Below are 13,528 nucleotides of genomic sequence, written 5' to 3' on the forward strand. Positions count from 1 at the left end.
TAAAAGGAAAGGAAAAAGGGAGGGAAGGACAGGGAGGGGAGAGAATGGAAGAGGACAGGGAAGGGGAAGAGGAAGAAATGGGTTAGGAGGAACTTGGTGGCACCTGTCGGTAATCCCCGCAGAAAGGCCCGGGGCAGAAGGCTCACAGGTTTGAGGCCAGTCTGAGCTTCATAGTTAGACCCTGTCTCCAAACATAAACAACAGCAACCAAAAAAGCCTAGAATGGGTAGCTTAGATGAGAAATTGAGCTGGGTTTGTGTACACGTGCTACCGATGCTAGAATCTGGGGTTGGGATCCAGCACTTCTGACTGTTAGTGGATTTGTCTTCTCAACTCATCCTTTCCACGGGCAGAAAGAAAACAGGCTTTCTGATATCATTTCCAATAAAATACTGCCCCACTATGAGGACCCACCCTCATAGTCTCACCTACCTCTGGTTACCAGTGCATGCGTGTGCACGTGCGCGCGCACACACAAGCACACACACACACACACACACACACACTCGCACACGCACGCACGCCAAAGGTCCTATCCCTAAGACCCTTCGTGCTGAGGGTAGCCTTCACCATGTGGGTTTGAGGAGGAGAACACAGTCCATTCCACCGCCGACCGAGTGGGGCCTCTGCCTCCCCTCCCCCACCTCAGCTCACTCTGCCAGCCTGAGAGGGGAACGCTTAGCATCCAGCAGCTGAGAGCTGTCCCTGCTCTCACAGAGCTCAGGCCTCTAAAACCCAGAAATAGTTAAACAGCAGTAGTTATGTGAGCTATGAAACAACACACATATCTAGGCCAGGACAGGCTTCCCCAAGGCGGTGACCTGAGAATCGAGAGTGAGGGGGAGTCACCCTGCTGTGGGCGGTGCAGAAGAGCATTCTGCCCCAGGAAGCAGCCAAAGCAGCTGCCCCCACGTGAGAAAAGACTGAGTCGGGTGTCTGAGGACCCTTCCATTGTTTCCCACCGGAGTATAAGCGCTTAGATAGAACTCCCCCGGGGGTGCTTTTGGCCCAGAAAGAATCCTCTCTGCTGGATTTCATCAGCAGAGAGCTTAGTGGCAGCACACATTTGCTCCTTGTCATGCAGGTGGCTTGTATTCAGGAGGAAAGCTGGGCATACTGCAGCTGGATGTACCTCCCTTGTTCTCAATTCATAACTGGGAGAAAAAAAAAGAAAGTGTCCTCAAGATGGGGCATTTCATCAGCAATCCCTGAAAGGGGGAAACAAGTGCAGAAAAATACAACTGAAATGCTCGAGTGGTCCTGTGTGAGTGGTCCTGTGTGAGCGGTCCTGTGTGAGCGGGTCCTGTGTGAGCGGATCTGTGTGAGCAGGTCCTGTGTGAGCAGATCTGTGTGAGCAGGTCCTGTGTGAGCGGATCTGTGTGAGTGGTCCTGTATGAGCGGTCCTGTGTGAGTAGGTCTGTGTGAGCGGGTCCTGTGTGAGCGGGTCCTGTGTGAGCGGATCTGTGTGAGCGGTCCTGTGTGAGCGGGTCCTGTGTGAGCGGGTCCTGTGTGAGCGGGTCCTGTGTGAGCGGATCTGTGTGAGCGGGTCCTGTGTGAGCGGGTCCTGTGTGAGGAGGTCCTGTATGAGCAGGTCTGTGTGAGCGGGTCCTGTGTGAGCGGATCTGTGTGAGCGGATCTGTGTGAGCAGGTCTGTGTGAGCAGGTCTGTGTGAGCGGTCCTGTGTGAGCAGGTCTATGTGAGCAGATCTGTGTGAGCAGGTCCTGTGTGAGCAGATCTGTGTGAGCGGGTCCAGTGTGAGCAGATCTGTGTGAGCAGGTCCTGTGTGAGTGGTCCTGTGTGAGCAGGTCTGTGTGAGCGGGTCCTGTGTGAGTGGATCTGTGTGAGCAGGTCCTGTGTGAGCGGGTCTGTGTGAGCAGGTCCTGTGTGAGCAGATCTGTGTGAGCAGTCCTGTGTGAGCGGATCTGTGTGAGCAGGTCTGTGTGAGCGGGTCCTGTGTGAGTGGTCCTGTGTGAGCAGTCCTGTGTGAGTGGATCTGTGTGAGCGGGTCCTGTGTGAGCAGGTCCTTGTGAGCAGATCTGTGTGAGCAGGTCCTGTGTGAGGAGGTCCTGTGTGAGCGGATCTGTGTGAGCAGTCCTGTGTGAGTGGATCTGTGTGAGCGGGTCCTGTGTGAGCAGGTCCTGTGTGAGCAGATCTGTGTGAACAGGTCCTGTGTGAGCAGGTCCTGTGTGAGCGGATCTGTGTGAGCAGTCCTGTGTGAGCAGGTCCTGTGTGAGCGGGTCCTGTGTGAGCCGGTCCTGTGTGAGCAGATCTGTGTGAGCAGGTCCTGTGTGAGCAGGTCCTGTGTGAGCGGATCTGTGTGAGCAGTCCTGTGTGAGTGGATCTATGTGAGCGGGTCCTGTGTGAGCGGGTCCTGTGTGAGCGGATCTGTGTGAGCGGGTCCTGTGTGAGCGGATCTGTGTGAGCAGGTCCTGTGTGAGCGGATCTGTGTGAGCAGGTCCTGTGTGAGCGGATCTGTGTGAGTGGTCCTGTATGAGCGGTCCTGTGTGAGCGGATCTGTGTGAGCGGATCTGTGTGAGCGGGTCCTGTGTGAGCGGATCTGTGTGAGCGGGTCCTGTGTGAGCGGATCTGTGTGAGCGGGTCCTGTGTGAGCGGGTCCTGTGTGAGCGGATCTGTGTGAGCGGGTCCTGTGTGAGCGGATCTGTGTGAGCGGGTCCTGTGTGGAGCGGATCTGTGTGAGCGGGTCCTGTGTGGAGCGGATCTGTGTGAGCGGGTCCTGTGTGAGCAGGTCTGTGTGAGCAGGTCCTGTGTGGAGCGGATCTGTGTGAGCGGGTCCTGTGTGGAGCGGATCTGTGTGAGCGGGTCCTGTGTGAGCGGGTCCTGTGTGGAGCGGATCTGTGTGAGCGGGTCCTGTGTGGAGCGGATCTGTGTGAGCGGGTCCTGTGTGGAGCGGATCTGTGTGAGCGGGTCCTGTGTGAGCAGGTCCTGTGTGAGCGGGTCCTGTGTGAGTGGCCCCACCTCAAGCTGAAGGACTTGTTCTTTGCAGACAGTTGATATCTGGTTTAAACTTTATCTGCTTCGCTTCAAACTACTTTCAATCTGGTCTTCCATCCTTTTTGCCCCTGAGTTTTAGAGCATAAACTGTCTTCTCTAGAGACACCTTGGCAGTTTTCTGTGTCTCTAGATCAGGGATAGCTGTTGGAAGAACTTGCCCATGACAATATCCATGGGCGTCCTGTTTGCTGACGGGTTTTTGTGGCCCTGCCTGTTCCTTGCACTGTGCTCTGGTCCCCATTCCCCCCTTCACTATGTGCATGTTTATGCAGTAGGTTCACGTGTGTTCCCCAAACCTACCCTGTCTTACAACACTGTCCTTCTTCCTTCTTTTTGGTTTTCTTGTTCCTGTTTAAGATAAAGTCTCATTATGTAGCTCTGACCGGCCCAGAACTCACTATGTAGACCAGACTGGCCTCTAACTCACGAAGGTCCTCCTTGCCTCTGCCTCATATGTGCTGAAATTAAAGGTGTGTGCCATCCCTTCTGGCTCTTTTCATTTTTTTTTTTTTTTTTTTTTTTTTTGTAGCTGTTTTGGGGACAGAGTTTTGCTATGTAGCCCAGGCTGGCCTAGTATTTGCAATGTATCCCGGGGCTGGCTAGCACTAGTTACATAACCCCGGCTAGTTACGTAACTCACAGTAATCCTCCTGCTTTAGGCTCCTAAATCCTGGAGTTACAGGTACACACTATCCCACCCAGCTTTCTCATTGAGTTTTTGGAATGCCATGTGTACAACTGACCCACAAGAAAAGAATGCCTACCATGCTCTCTTGTGAGCAGCCAGTGGCTTCTCTGTGGGACCCAGAAAACTTCAGAAGGGTTAATTTGTCCTCTCCTCTGAATCCTTGCCTCCTAGATCAAAATGGATGTTCCCTTAAGCGTTCTGTTTGTTGGCTTTTGGTTTTTAGTGTTTTCATTATTTGTTTTTAGTAGTTACCACCAGGGTTCAGCTCTCTCTGCTGCATGAAAAGTCCGTTTCTGGGCCAGTGAGGTGGCTCTGTGGGTAAGGGTGTCTGCCACCAAGCCCGACAATCTGAGTTCAATCCCTAGGACCCACGTGGTGGCAGGAGACGACGGACTTCCACAAGCTGTCCTTTGTTCTCCACACACTCGCTGTGTGACATGTGCATGCCCCCCCAATGGATGAATAATATAAAAAGGAAAAGTCCATTCCTGCAAAAAGCCACAGCGTTTCTTCTTTGTAATTCTGCTAGGTACACTGGTAATAATCCCTTCCCTAAAAGCAGAGAGGCCCTCAGCGGTGTTCCTTCACTGCTACAGTGATTCTCACTGGCCCTCGTGGGTCTCCAGACCGCTGCTTGTGGGCCCTCTGTGATCCTCAGTCACCAGAGCATTGGTCTGTGGCTGCTCACTGTGTCTGGCAGCCAAGACACACTCCCACCAAAAGCTGAGTTAAGCTTCTCTCTCCCCTCCCTCGGGGGCCCTGCAGTGGGCTTCCCAGGATGATGGCCGGCTAAGCAGCAGCCATGCCATGGCTGCCCTGCACTCCTGTGAGGATGATGCAACTGCTCCCCAGCACTGATCTCTTCCTCGGCATGGCATGGTGGTCAGGGATGGCTCTTTTCCCTATGCCGGTCCTTCTGCCTCAAGCAATCTCATCCCACGAGTTCTCTGCTACTCCAGGAAGTCCAACTCATTCTTCAAGGTGTAAATCAGAACGGGGCTGCCTGCTGCCCGCCCGTGGTGTGTGCTCTGTGCCGCCCCTTGGTAATGCGTGCTCTCACTCTTCGGCACACATCCTGCATCTTACTGCATTTCTTACTTTGTGTGATTGTCTTCCATGTCTCTGACGTGGAGCTCAGTGCCTGGCATGGACTGGACCGTGGTTGATTGTTACTAACTGTACAAGTAAGAAAAGAAAGAAGTGAATTCTCCAGGTGGGGGCAAGAAAGATATGGAGGAAGGGAGCCTCTCTCATTTCTTGCTTGTTTCAGCCTTAGCTGAATGTAGACATAGTATGTCCAAATGCCAAATGGGCTGAAATTAAAAGCAGTGTGGCATAGGAGAGGTGGGGCCCTGCTGAGTTAAAACTTAGGACTGAAGAGTCCTGGAAGCGTCCCATGAGGGTTGGGGAGAGCATCTTCTAGCTATAGGGATGCACACAGGAACAGGAACTGTGTGGCTGACAGGAAGCTTGCTTCCTTTGCTCTTGACTGGGATGGAGTTAGTGTGATTTTTTTTTTCCCTTGAACAATTTCTAGTGTGCAGTCCACCAACCTCCAGTGTAGCAAACATGGCATCTCATGAGCCTGACGGGCTGGAGCATTCAGAAGGGCCAAAGAGTTACATGGTCGCTGCTGTGCCTCCTTCCAAAGCAGAGACCATTCTGCTTCTCATGGCAGAAGCCCCGGCCAGCTCCTCACCCACACATCCCTAGCACAGCCCACAGCGTTCAGGGAGGATTCCCTGCCGCACAGTGATGACATTCAGCTAAGCCACAGTTTCCTTGACCCAAGGAGGGAAGCCATGTGTGTGGTTTTGGGGTTGGGGGTGTGGATGAGCAAGCGCAGATTTTTTCCCCATTGCCCAGTGGCTCTAAATTGCAACCTCTCTTTTCATTTTCCATTATGCCTCAGACACATCTGTGCCAGAACTCGACGAATGGATTCTGTCTGGGAGGATGATCCAGACAGCTATAAATTAGAGTTTGTGTTCAGAGATTCCAAAAATGTGGCCTCGTGGTAGGGTGTCCCTGAGACTAGTCACCTCCTCCGTAGTCTGTGTGGTGGCTGCTGGTTTGGGCCCAGGGCCTCTGTCAATAGATTTTGCTTTGTGTTTGGAAACTGTCTTTCTATGAAGGCACCAGAGAGACATGAAAGCAGGGAAGCCTGTGAGGTTTGCTGGGCAGACTCATCCCAGGCAGCCGCAGACATTTCTAGGGACAGGTCTAACCAAGGACAGTGCTCCTCCTTACACATAACAGCCGGGACCCCAAGGCTGGCAGCTCCCTGAGGTAAGCACAGACCAGGAAGACTCTCCAGTTCCCATATTGGACATAAAAGCTAGTACGCAGTGCTTCTCAAAAGCTGTGTTTTTAAGCATAGGAAAGTAATGCATAATTAATGCAGAACCCTTAGAAGACAGAAGGGAAACATCACCTGTAATTCCACCCTTCAAAGATAAAGAATGTTATGCCTTAGCATGATTTCATCTCATGTTTCCATGTCAGCCTCCTCTTTTATAAACTCTTTCAAAAGTCAGTTGAGCCCAGCTGTTTTAGCTGCCCTCAAATTATCCAATTAGTGCCCTCTCTAAGGGCTGGGAAGCCTTAGTTATTCCCCATGGGAGTAGCCAGCTGGTAGAACCCGGCCTCCCACTCCCCCTCACTAAAGGCAGGCCTGCATAGTTCTGAAGAAGCCAGTCACACAGGGACTTGGCCTTGGGGAGCAGGAGAAGAAGAGGAGGAAAGCCCTCATAAATATAGCCAGGTAACCTTCCCAGCAGTCCTGCAGGAGAGAAGGAGCCTGCCTAGAAAAACCTCTGGCCTAACCCTGGCTGGATTATTCCTTCTTATGCCTCTCCTCCGAATTCCCTCCTTGGCTTCTGCTGCCAGTATCTTTGGGTGATCTCCTCTTTTCAGATAAGAGCAGATCCTCACTGTCTGGCGAAAGGCTAGGACTGCCCAACGGTAACTGGAAGAGTCGGAGAGGCACGTTGCTATTTTTACATCTCTGCTGATTTCCCATAGTGCTTCACACTCACAAGGTACCCCGTAAATAACTGTTAATTAATTGATACAGCAATATCCAAGAGTGGTGTTTGGAGAGAAAGCACTTGGCTGGAGCCTGCTGGCCTGCCGTTGGGACAGTCCTGCGATTGACATACAGGACTGCCAGCTTAGACATGGAGCCTGCAGCAGCCTTCAGCCTCAGGAGAGGAAGCCCAGTGATGATGACTCTACCAGCCGCCAGCCTGCCCAGCCGCTGCCTGTGCCAGCCACTCGGCCTCTCCATGAGCCACATAGCACACAGACCATGCCTTTTCAGAAAAATATTTTTTCCTTTCTCGCTTTCCATGGAAACTCAAAATAGCAACAACAACCAAAAAAAAAAAAAGCCCTTCTTCTCTGCCGGCAAAACCATGCCTGGGCAGGGGCAGGGCAGTGGTCACCATGTAGGAATCAAGAAGAGGGGGGTCACAGGAGTCTCTGAACAGAGCTCTAACTGGAAACTTCGTCATGAAGTGTAGGTGGGCTCACAGGTTGGTGTGGGTTTGTTTGGGTTTTTTTGGTTGTGTGTGTGTTGTTGTTTTTTGTTTTGTTTTTTCTAATTTAGAAGGTGGCTTCTCCCCAGGTCTTAGAGTTCATCTTGCTCTTGGTGACCCCCCACCCCCACCCCGAGACAACGGCCACTCATTAAGGTGTTGGTGAGGAAGTCCAGTTTACCCAGCAAGAAACAACAGGGCAAGGGGCAGATGCCTGGCAGGGAGAATGTTGTGGGAACAGCAGTTTTGACACACTTTCATTCTATGGGTACCAAATAAATCACAGGAAAGCCCAGTGGCACAGCAAACCCTGTGACTGGAATCAAGACAGGGCAGAGCTAATCAGATACTTTAGGGCCCTGAGGGGCACCAAGCCCATGTTTTTATTTTACCTCTAAACCTGGTTTCCACCCTGGTAAGACATGAAGAGTGGGCAAGATGGTCTCTACAGGGGCAGCCCCTCCAAGCCTGGGCACCCTGTGCCCACAGCCTGCTCACCAGCCTGTATGCATACTCTCCCCTCCATAGTAAACACGCTGCTGCTTATCTTTCAGCTGGCCGGATCAGCCGTCATTGCTTTTGGACTATGGTTTCGATTCGGAGGCACCATAAAGGATTTATCATCAGAGGACAAGTCCCCAGAGTATTTCTATGTAGGTGAGTGACTTCACTTTCCCTAAAGGTTGGGTCTGAGGGACAGGGCAAAGGCAGGAGCCACTGCCTGAGCCTCTCAACCTATGCGCTTCACCTGGTACTGGGGCCCCTTCCTCCTCTCTCCAGGATAGAAGAAAGCCCCAGTAAAAATGATTTGTTTACTTAACTAAGTCTCAAGGAAACATAACTAAAATTCATCTTAAGGAGTTAGGAAGCATCCTTTGTCTCTGGAGAAGTTCATCAGTCGGTTCAGGGTGTCTTGGGGGCCCTGATGGGACAGCATCTTACTCTGTGGTGTGGTGTTTTAACATAGAAACAACTCAAAATGAAGAGATGCTTCAGATTTTTGGGGTGCTGTGGTGGTTTGAAAACAAATGACCCCCATAGGCTCATAGAGAGTGGCACTAATAGGAGGTATGGCCTTGTTGGAGGAAGTGTGTCTGTCACTGGATGCAGGCTTTGAGGTCTCAGAAGCTCAAGCCAGGCCCAGTGGCTCAGTGTCTCTTCCTGATGCCTGTGGATCCAGATGTAGAACTCTCAGCTCCTTCTCCAGCACCATGTCTGCTTGCATGCCATCATGCTTCCCTCCATGACAGTAATGGACTAAACCCCTAACTGTAAGCCAGCCTCAATTAACTATTTTTCTTTACGAGAGTTGCTGTGGTCATGGTGTCTCTTCACAGCAATAGAAACCCTAAGACAGGCACTAATCTCAAAACTTCCATGAGTAGGGAGTGCTGAGAGAAGGGAAGGACCCCATAGAGTGGACAGGAGAGAGCTGGAGAAGAGGGTCTAGACAGAGGGGCCACAGCCATGCCTCCTGCCACAATAGGAAGGAGATGAGGCCCAGAGAGTGGGTGACACACAGATAAAGCCAGCGTGCTTATCAGGGGCTTTGATCCCTCTAGTACTTTAGCTCTGCCTTGCCTTCCTATGGTGATTCCAGCGTTGTGTACTCCTATGATAGAATCCAAATGAGGACAAGGAAGTTTCACTTCACGTGTCCTCTTCCAGAAGTCTCCTCTTGCAACCGATTGACCAGAATCCCATCATATACTTATGCCTAAACCAACCATGGCCCAGAAGAGGATGGCAATGGCTGTCTCTCTAATTCTTGGTTCTTAGTTCCCTTGTGGTGCCTGGTGCTGTTTCTACAAAAACCCAGTCCTCCAACTTCTGAGCACTGACCATGTGCTTGTTTACTACTGCCCACCATGGGCTAACAGCAAGGGAAGATGTGACTAAGGAGCCAAGGTGGGTAAACCCACACTCATGCCCCGCAGCACCAAGGATGGGAAGAAGGATTCCAGCTGTTTGTGGACTGTTTCTTCTCTTTTGCTCTGCTGGGTCACTCATTCATTCTCAACCCAATTAGCTTGAGAGTGCTTAGGCCAGCAAGCAGCTGGGGGGCGGGAGTGGGGGCGGGGCCTGTTGAAATGAAAGAAGCATGCTACTGGAATTAGAAGACTAGAGTTCCTGACAGCCATTTAATCATGGCAGGGAGGAGACCTGCCTGTATGTGTTACCGAAAGAAAGCTGAGGCCAGATGGCCACAGGCTGGATTCTGGTCCCATCGTTTGAGTCCTCGAGATGAGTACTAGCCTGGACTTTCAGTTATGTGTCTCACCATTTCCCATTATATTCAAGTCCACTGGAGCAGGTTTCTGTGGTTTATCATCATAGAAAGATTCCACACAAATATGACATGGAAATGCATCTCTTGTGTCTCAGGCCATGTGTGTCCCACTTGGCTTAGTGTAGAAAACAAAGCAGGAATGTTTGAGCAGAGCACGTCACCCTCCTGCCCAACACAGGAAGCTCTCAGATCGGTAACTAGCCAACCCTGATCTTTGTCACAGCGGTTAAATGACAACATAAAACAGAACCCACGTGTGCCTGGCTCTGTTTGTTCAACATTTTTGAGTTAATGGATTTTTGTAGGTTGAACCCAAAACTCTATCTGTGGAACTTTACTTACACCTCACATCTGAAGCACCAGAGATGGACTGCTCCTGGCTCACTTGTCCATCTCCAGCCCACAGGACCACCCTCCCTTCTGCCGGGCGGGATGCACCTCCTCACGCATCTGATCTGGAGAGGGGCTGGTGCTTGTTTGGTTTTACTTGGGGGCTTTTTGAGGCAGGGACGCATGTAGAGCAGGTTGGCCTGGAACTTACTCCATAGCTGACAATGTCCTCGAACTCTTGATCCTCCTGCCTCTATCTCCAGTGTCCTAGGATTACAGGTGTGGGCCCCTATGCCTAAATGCTCCGTTGTTTTCTTTAGAATATGTTTCAGAGTCATCAGCTCATACTCCTTGCCCGTTTTGCTAAACCTTGTCCTAAACAGGCTTAGCATGTCTAAGTGGTTCTTCAAGATATAAAGCCACAGCCAGGTGCCGTGGTACCTGCCTGTAGTCCCAGCTGCTTGGGAAGAGGAGGAGAGTCACAGAGAAGGAAAGGAGAAGAGGTGTCGCTCAGCCTGCATTGAGGAAATCTCCAGGAAGACACATTGCATAGCTCCCTGCTTCCGGGTCAACAGCAGGCAGACTTTGTAGGATTGCCTCCTGTGTGCAGGGATGCTCTCACTCCTCACATCCTTCTCCCTCCATGGAGTTTCTCTCTGTCCTAGTGCTCTGTACCCAATGCTCAAGCCAGACAGAGTGGCAGGCATTAACAAAGCAGGAAGACACGGTTTCGGGAAATGAGGGCAGGGAGAGAGGGTAGTCAGACCGACTGCCGCCTGCTGCCGCCCTTTAGTGTCCCTCTGGGCCAAGGCCTGGAGGCTGACCCAGGGTCTCTGTGTCCCTCAGTTGCTTAGGTGAGGAAGGAAGAGGCTGGCAGCGAGGGGCTTGGGTTACTCAGGGTTTCCTAGACCTTCTCCACTCTAGTTTCTTCCAGGGAACCCTAGGGACAAGTCCCTGCTTCCTCCCAACCTAACAAGCTGCCCATCTGATTTCCTGTGCCAGCCCCTCCCAGTGTGCTGGATGGGCAGCTGCCTCGGGGTCTTCCTTCTAGGAGCATGGGGTGGGGAGTGGTCCTCTCTGCCTCAGGAAGCTGGAGCCCGGGCTGGAGCGCATGAGCTCATGTCTGTGAGTAGAGGATGTGAGCAGGTTTCTCCATTGGGGGTGCCCACACAAACAGGAGCCACGGCCTGGCTGCATCTCTCTCTCCCTGTTGAATTCAGAGTCCCAGAGCCTGGCTTTGATTGTGGCTGGAGGTTGTGTGGAAGGAAAGTGTTCCGTTGCTAAACATTCAGGGGCTGGCTTGCCTTTATAAACACTCTGACTCATTCTGGTAATATTTTTTAACTTCATACCTGACACCAAGCCTAGCTGGATAACAGAGAGAGAGACTAACTACCATATCTGGACAGTTTCTCCAAAGCCATTCTACAAGAAACCAGAATCGATGATCATCCCAGCTCTGAGGGTCACAACCCTGAAGGAGAAGACTTACCTACAGCCAGTTTGGCAGCCTAGAATTCTAGACCCTGGCCTGTTCCTTTGGGGAAAACACCCAGGAAGACAAACTCAGGAACTTTTCTCAAGAACTCCCCTGCTGTTTATACATGGGCAGGTTTCTAGCTAAAAAATTCCCTGCTCTGAGTCTCTACTGAAAACGTAGCCTGGGGGTTTGGGGTACACACTTTAGCTCGATTCCAGTTCACCCCTTACAGTTGTACAGTTTTCATTTTCTGCATTCCTGATCCTTTAGCTGTGAACTGCGAACTTGTGTAAGTGCAGTGCTGACTTAACTAGCCGTGAGTTGTGAGTAAACACTGACTCTCGCTATTCACATACTGGGGATGCAGCAGAAAGGCCACCTGATGAGGAGGGAAGATGGGGGCAAGAGTGGAGGAGCCGTTGGGGTGGGCCTAAAGACCAGTTGATAACATGGGCTTTGTCATCAAGTAGGTTCTTGAGATGGTGTGTGCCAAGTGCATAGTATAGGTACCACCCAGAGAGGGCGGAGGCAACAGGAAGTGGTCCTTCCCACCAGTGATGTAGAGTGAGACACATAGAGCACCTAAAATAGTACTTGCTAACTGGCAGCTGCTGCAGCTGTTATTTAGAAAGCACCAAGTAGTCTTGTCTTTTCCCATGAACTCGGACTCATATATTACTCTAAACACATAGATACAGTGAACCCTTAGAATTGATGGGTTCACATCTGTTGGTTCAGCATCTAGAAATTCAAACAAACCCAGATCAAAGATTTTTTTTTTAATGCATCCCTTCTGAACATGTACAGACAGTTTCATACCATTAACCCCTAAATAATACAGACTAACAACTACAGAACATTTGTGTTGTGCTAGACATTAGAAGAAACCTAGAGATGATTTAAAGGATACAGAGGGATGTGAGGGGTTATATGCAAATACAACGCCGTTTTATGAGGGGCTTGTGCATCCACTGGTTGGTATGTGAAGGATCCTGGGACTAAGCCCCATGGAGACTGAGTGATGGCTGTAATTATGTGTATTCAAGGGAAGTTGGAAGGGAGATGTCTGCAAAGACACAAAAAAAATTTAGATGAAGAAAATGATCATTAGCAGTTGCATAACACCATCTGCTGCCAGGATCACTGGAGTTGGTGAGCATGCCAATACATCCATTTCCAACAAGGCTGTGTAAATGTGTATGCCAGTGGGCCTTTCACAGGCTCTCTTGATCCTTTGCTGGCTGAAATGGTGCTACTCACTGTACTGTGAACTCTGAGGAGGAGGGTGGAATCATCAGGGAAGATGTCCCCAGAAAAGCTGTTTCTGGTAGCATTTCACTGGCATCACAAAGCCCTGGCATTAATGACAAAAATGTGATTTCAAAGGGGTTTTCTCTTTTCAAACCAAGGAAAATGGGGCTTAGAAAACATGAGAGCTATTAAGTAGGTCACATGTCTGTCCTGTGTACTGTTGGGGAAAGAGGACTCGACGGAAGCCGTTTTGGAATTAAAATGTAGCTCTAAGCAGCTCTTTTGAAAACCATACCTTAGATAAGGCATCCTTGGAATCCACAGAAGGCCTTACATTGTGCAGAATCTTATAGCCGGATTTGGTAGGCCCAAGGGATGTGTTGTGTATGAGGTTCTCTGGGATTCTCTCCAGCTCCAGAGAGAGGCTCATTTGAAACCAGGACAGTTGGATCTTCTCTTGCTGAGAAGAGGCTTGCTGTGGAGGGGCCTCAGGAGCAGAAACTGCTAGGACGCTTAGGTTGTTCTGCCCCCAACGCGGCATTGGATACTGTTCGAGTGATCGCATCTGCTGGGAAGCTAGCTCACTGTTTCAGAAGGGCAAGGATGATTGCCAGAGAGACCAAGTGAACTGTGCCCACTGGGCCCCCTATACACTGGGCACCTGCTTCTTGCGCGGCATTACATTTCTGTTCCAGACCTTCTCAGGACATGAGGCCCCCATCTCACTTGGCTGACATTGGAGAACACAGCCCTTTGGTAGCCTGATAACGTGTTCATTGCAATGGGATCTCAGAACGTGTGTCTAAGGACAGATGCTTGGTGGGATGAGGTAGTCCATCTGGAACTTTGAATTTATTTCGCTCTATCCATGGGATAAATGTTTACTGATTGAGGTTTCTCACTTGTGCACTTGTAAGCAGGGTAAAAGAAGATATTTT

The 13,528-nt window shown here is 50.7% G+C and overlaps 1 protein-coding gene across 1 annotated transcript in view; it reads left to right on the forward strand.

The window, feature by feature from the left end:
* Window positions 1-13,528, forward strand: part of Tspan2 (tetraspanin 2) — a 43,601-nt gene that overhangs the window by 11,315 nt on the left and 18,758 nt on the right. The window contains exon 2 of the mRNA XM_052731175.1: window positions 7,794-7,896. Within this exon, the coding sequence (XP_052587135.1) occupies window positions 7,794-7,896 (103 nt within the window). The remainder of the gene's footprint in view (window positions 1-7,793; window positions 7,897-13,528) is intronic.

This window comes from Peromyscus californicus, unplaced genomic scaffold (assembly GCF_007827085.1).
Source record: "Peromyscus californicus insignis strain IS unplaced genomic scaffold, ASM782708v3 Scaffold_9__1_contigs__length_137607984, whole genome shotgun sequence".
Taxonomy (NCBI): domain Eukaryota; kingdom Metazoa; phylum Chordata; class Mammalia; order Rodentia; family Cricetidae; genus Peromyscus; species Peromyscus californicus.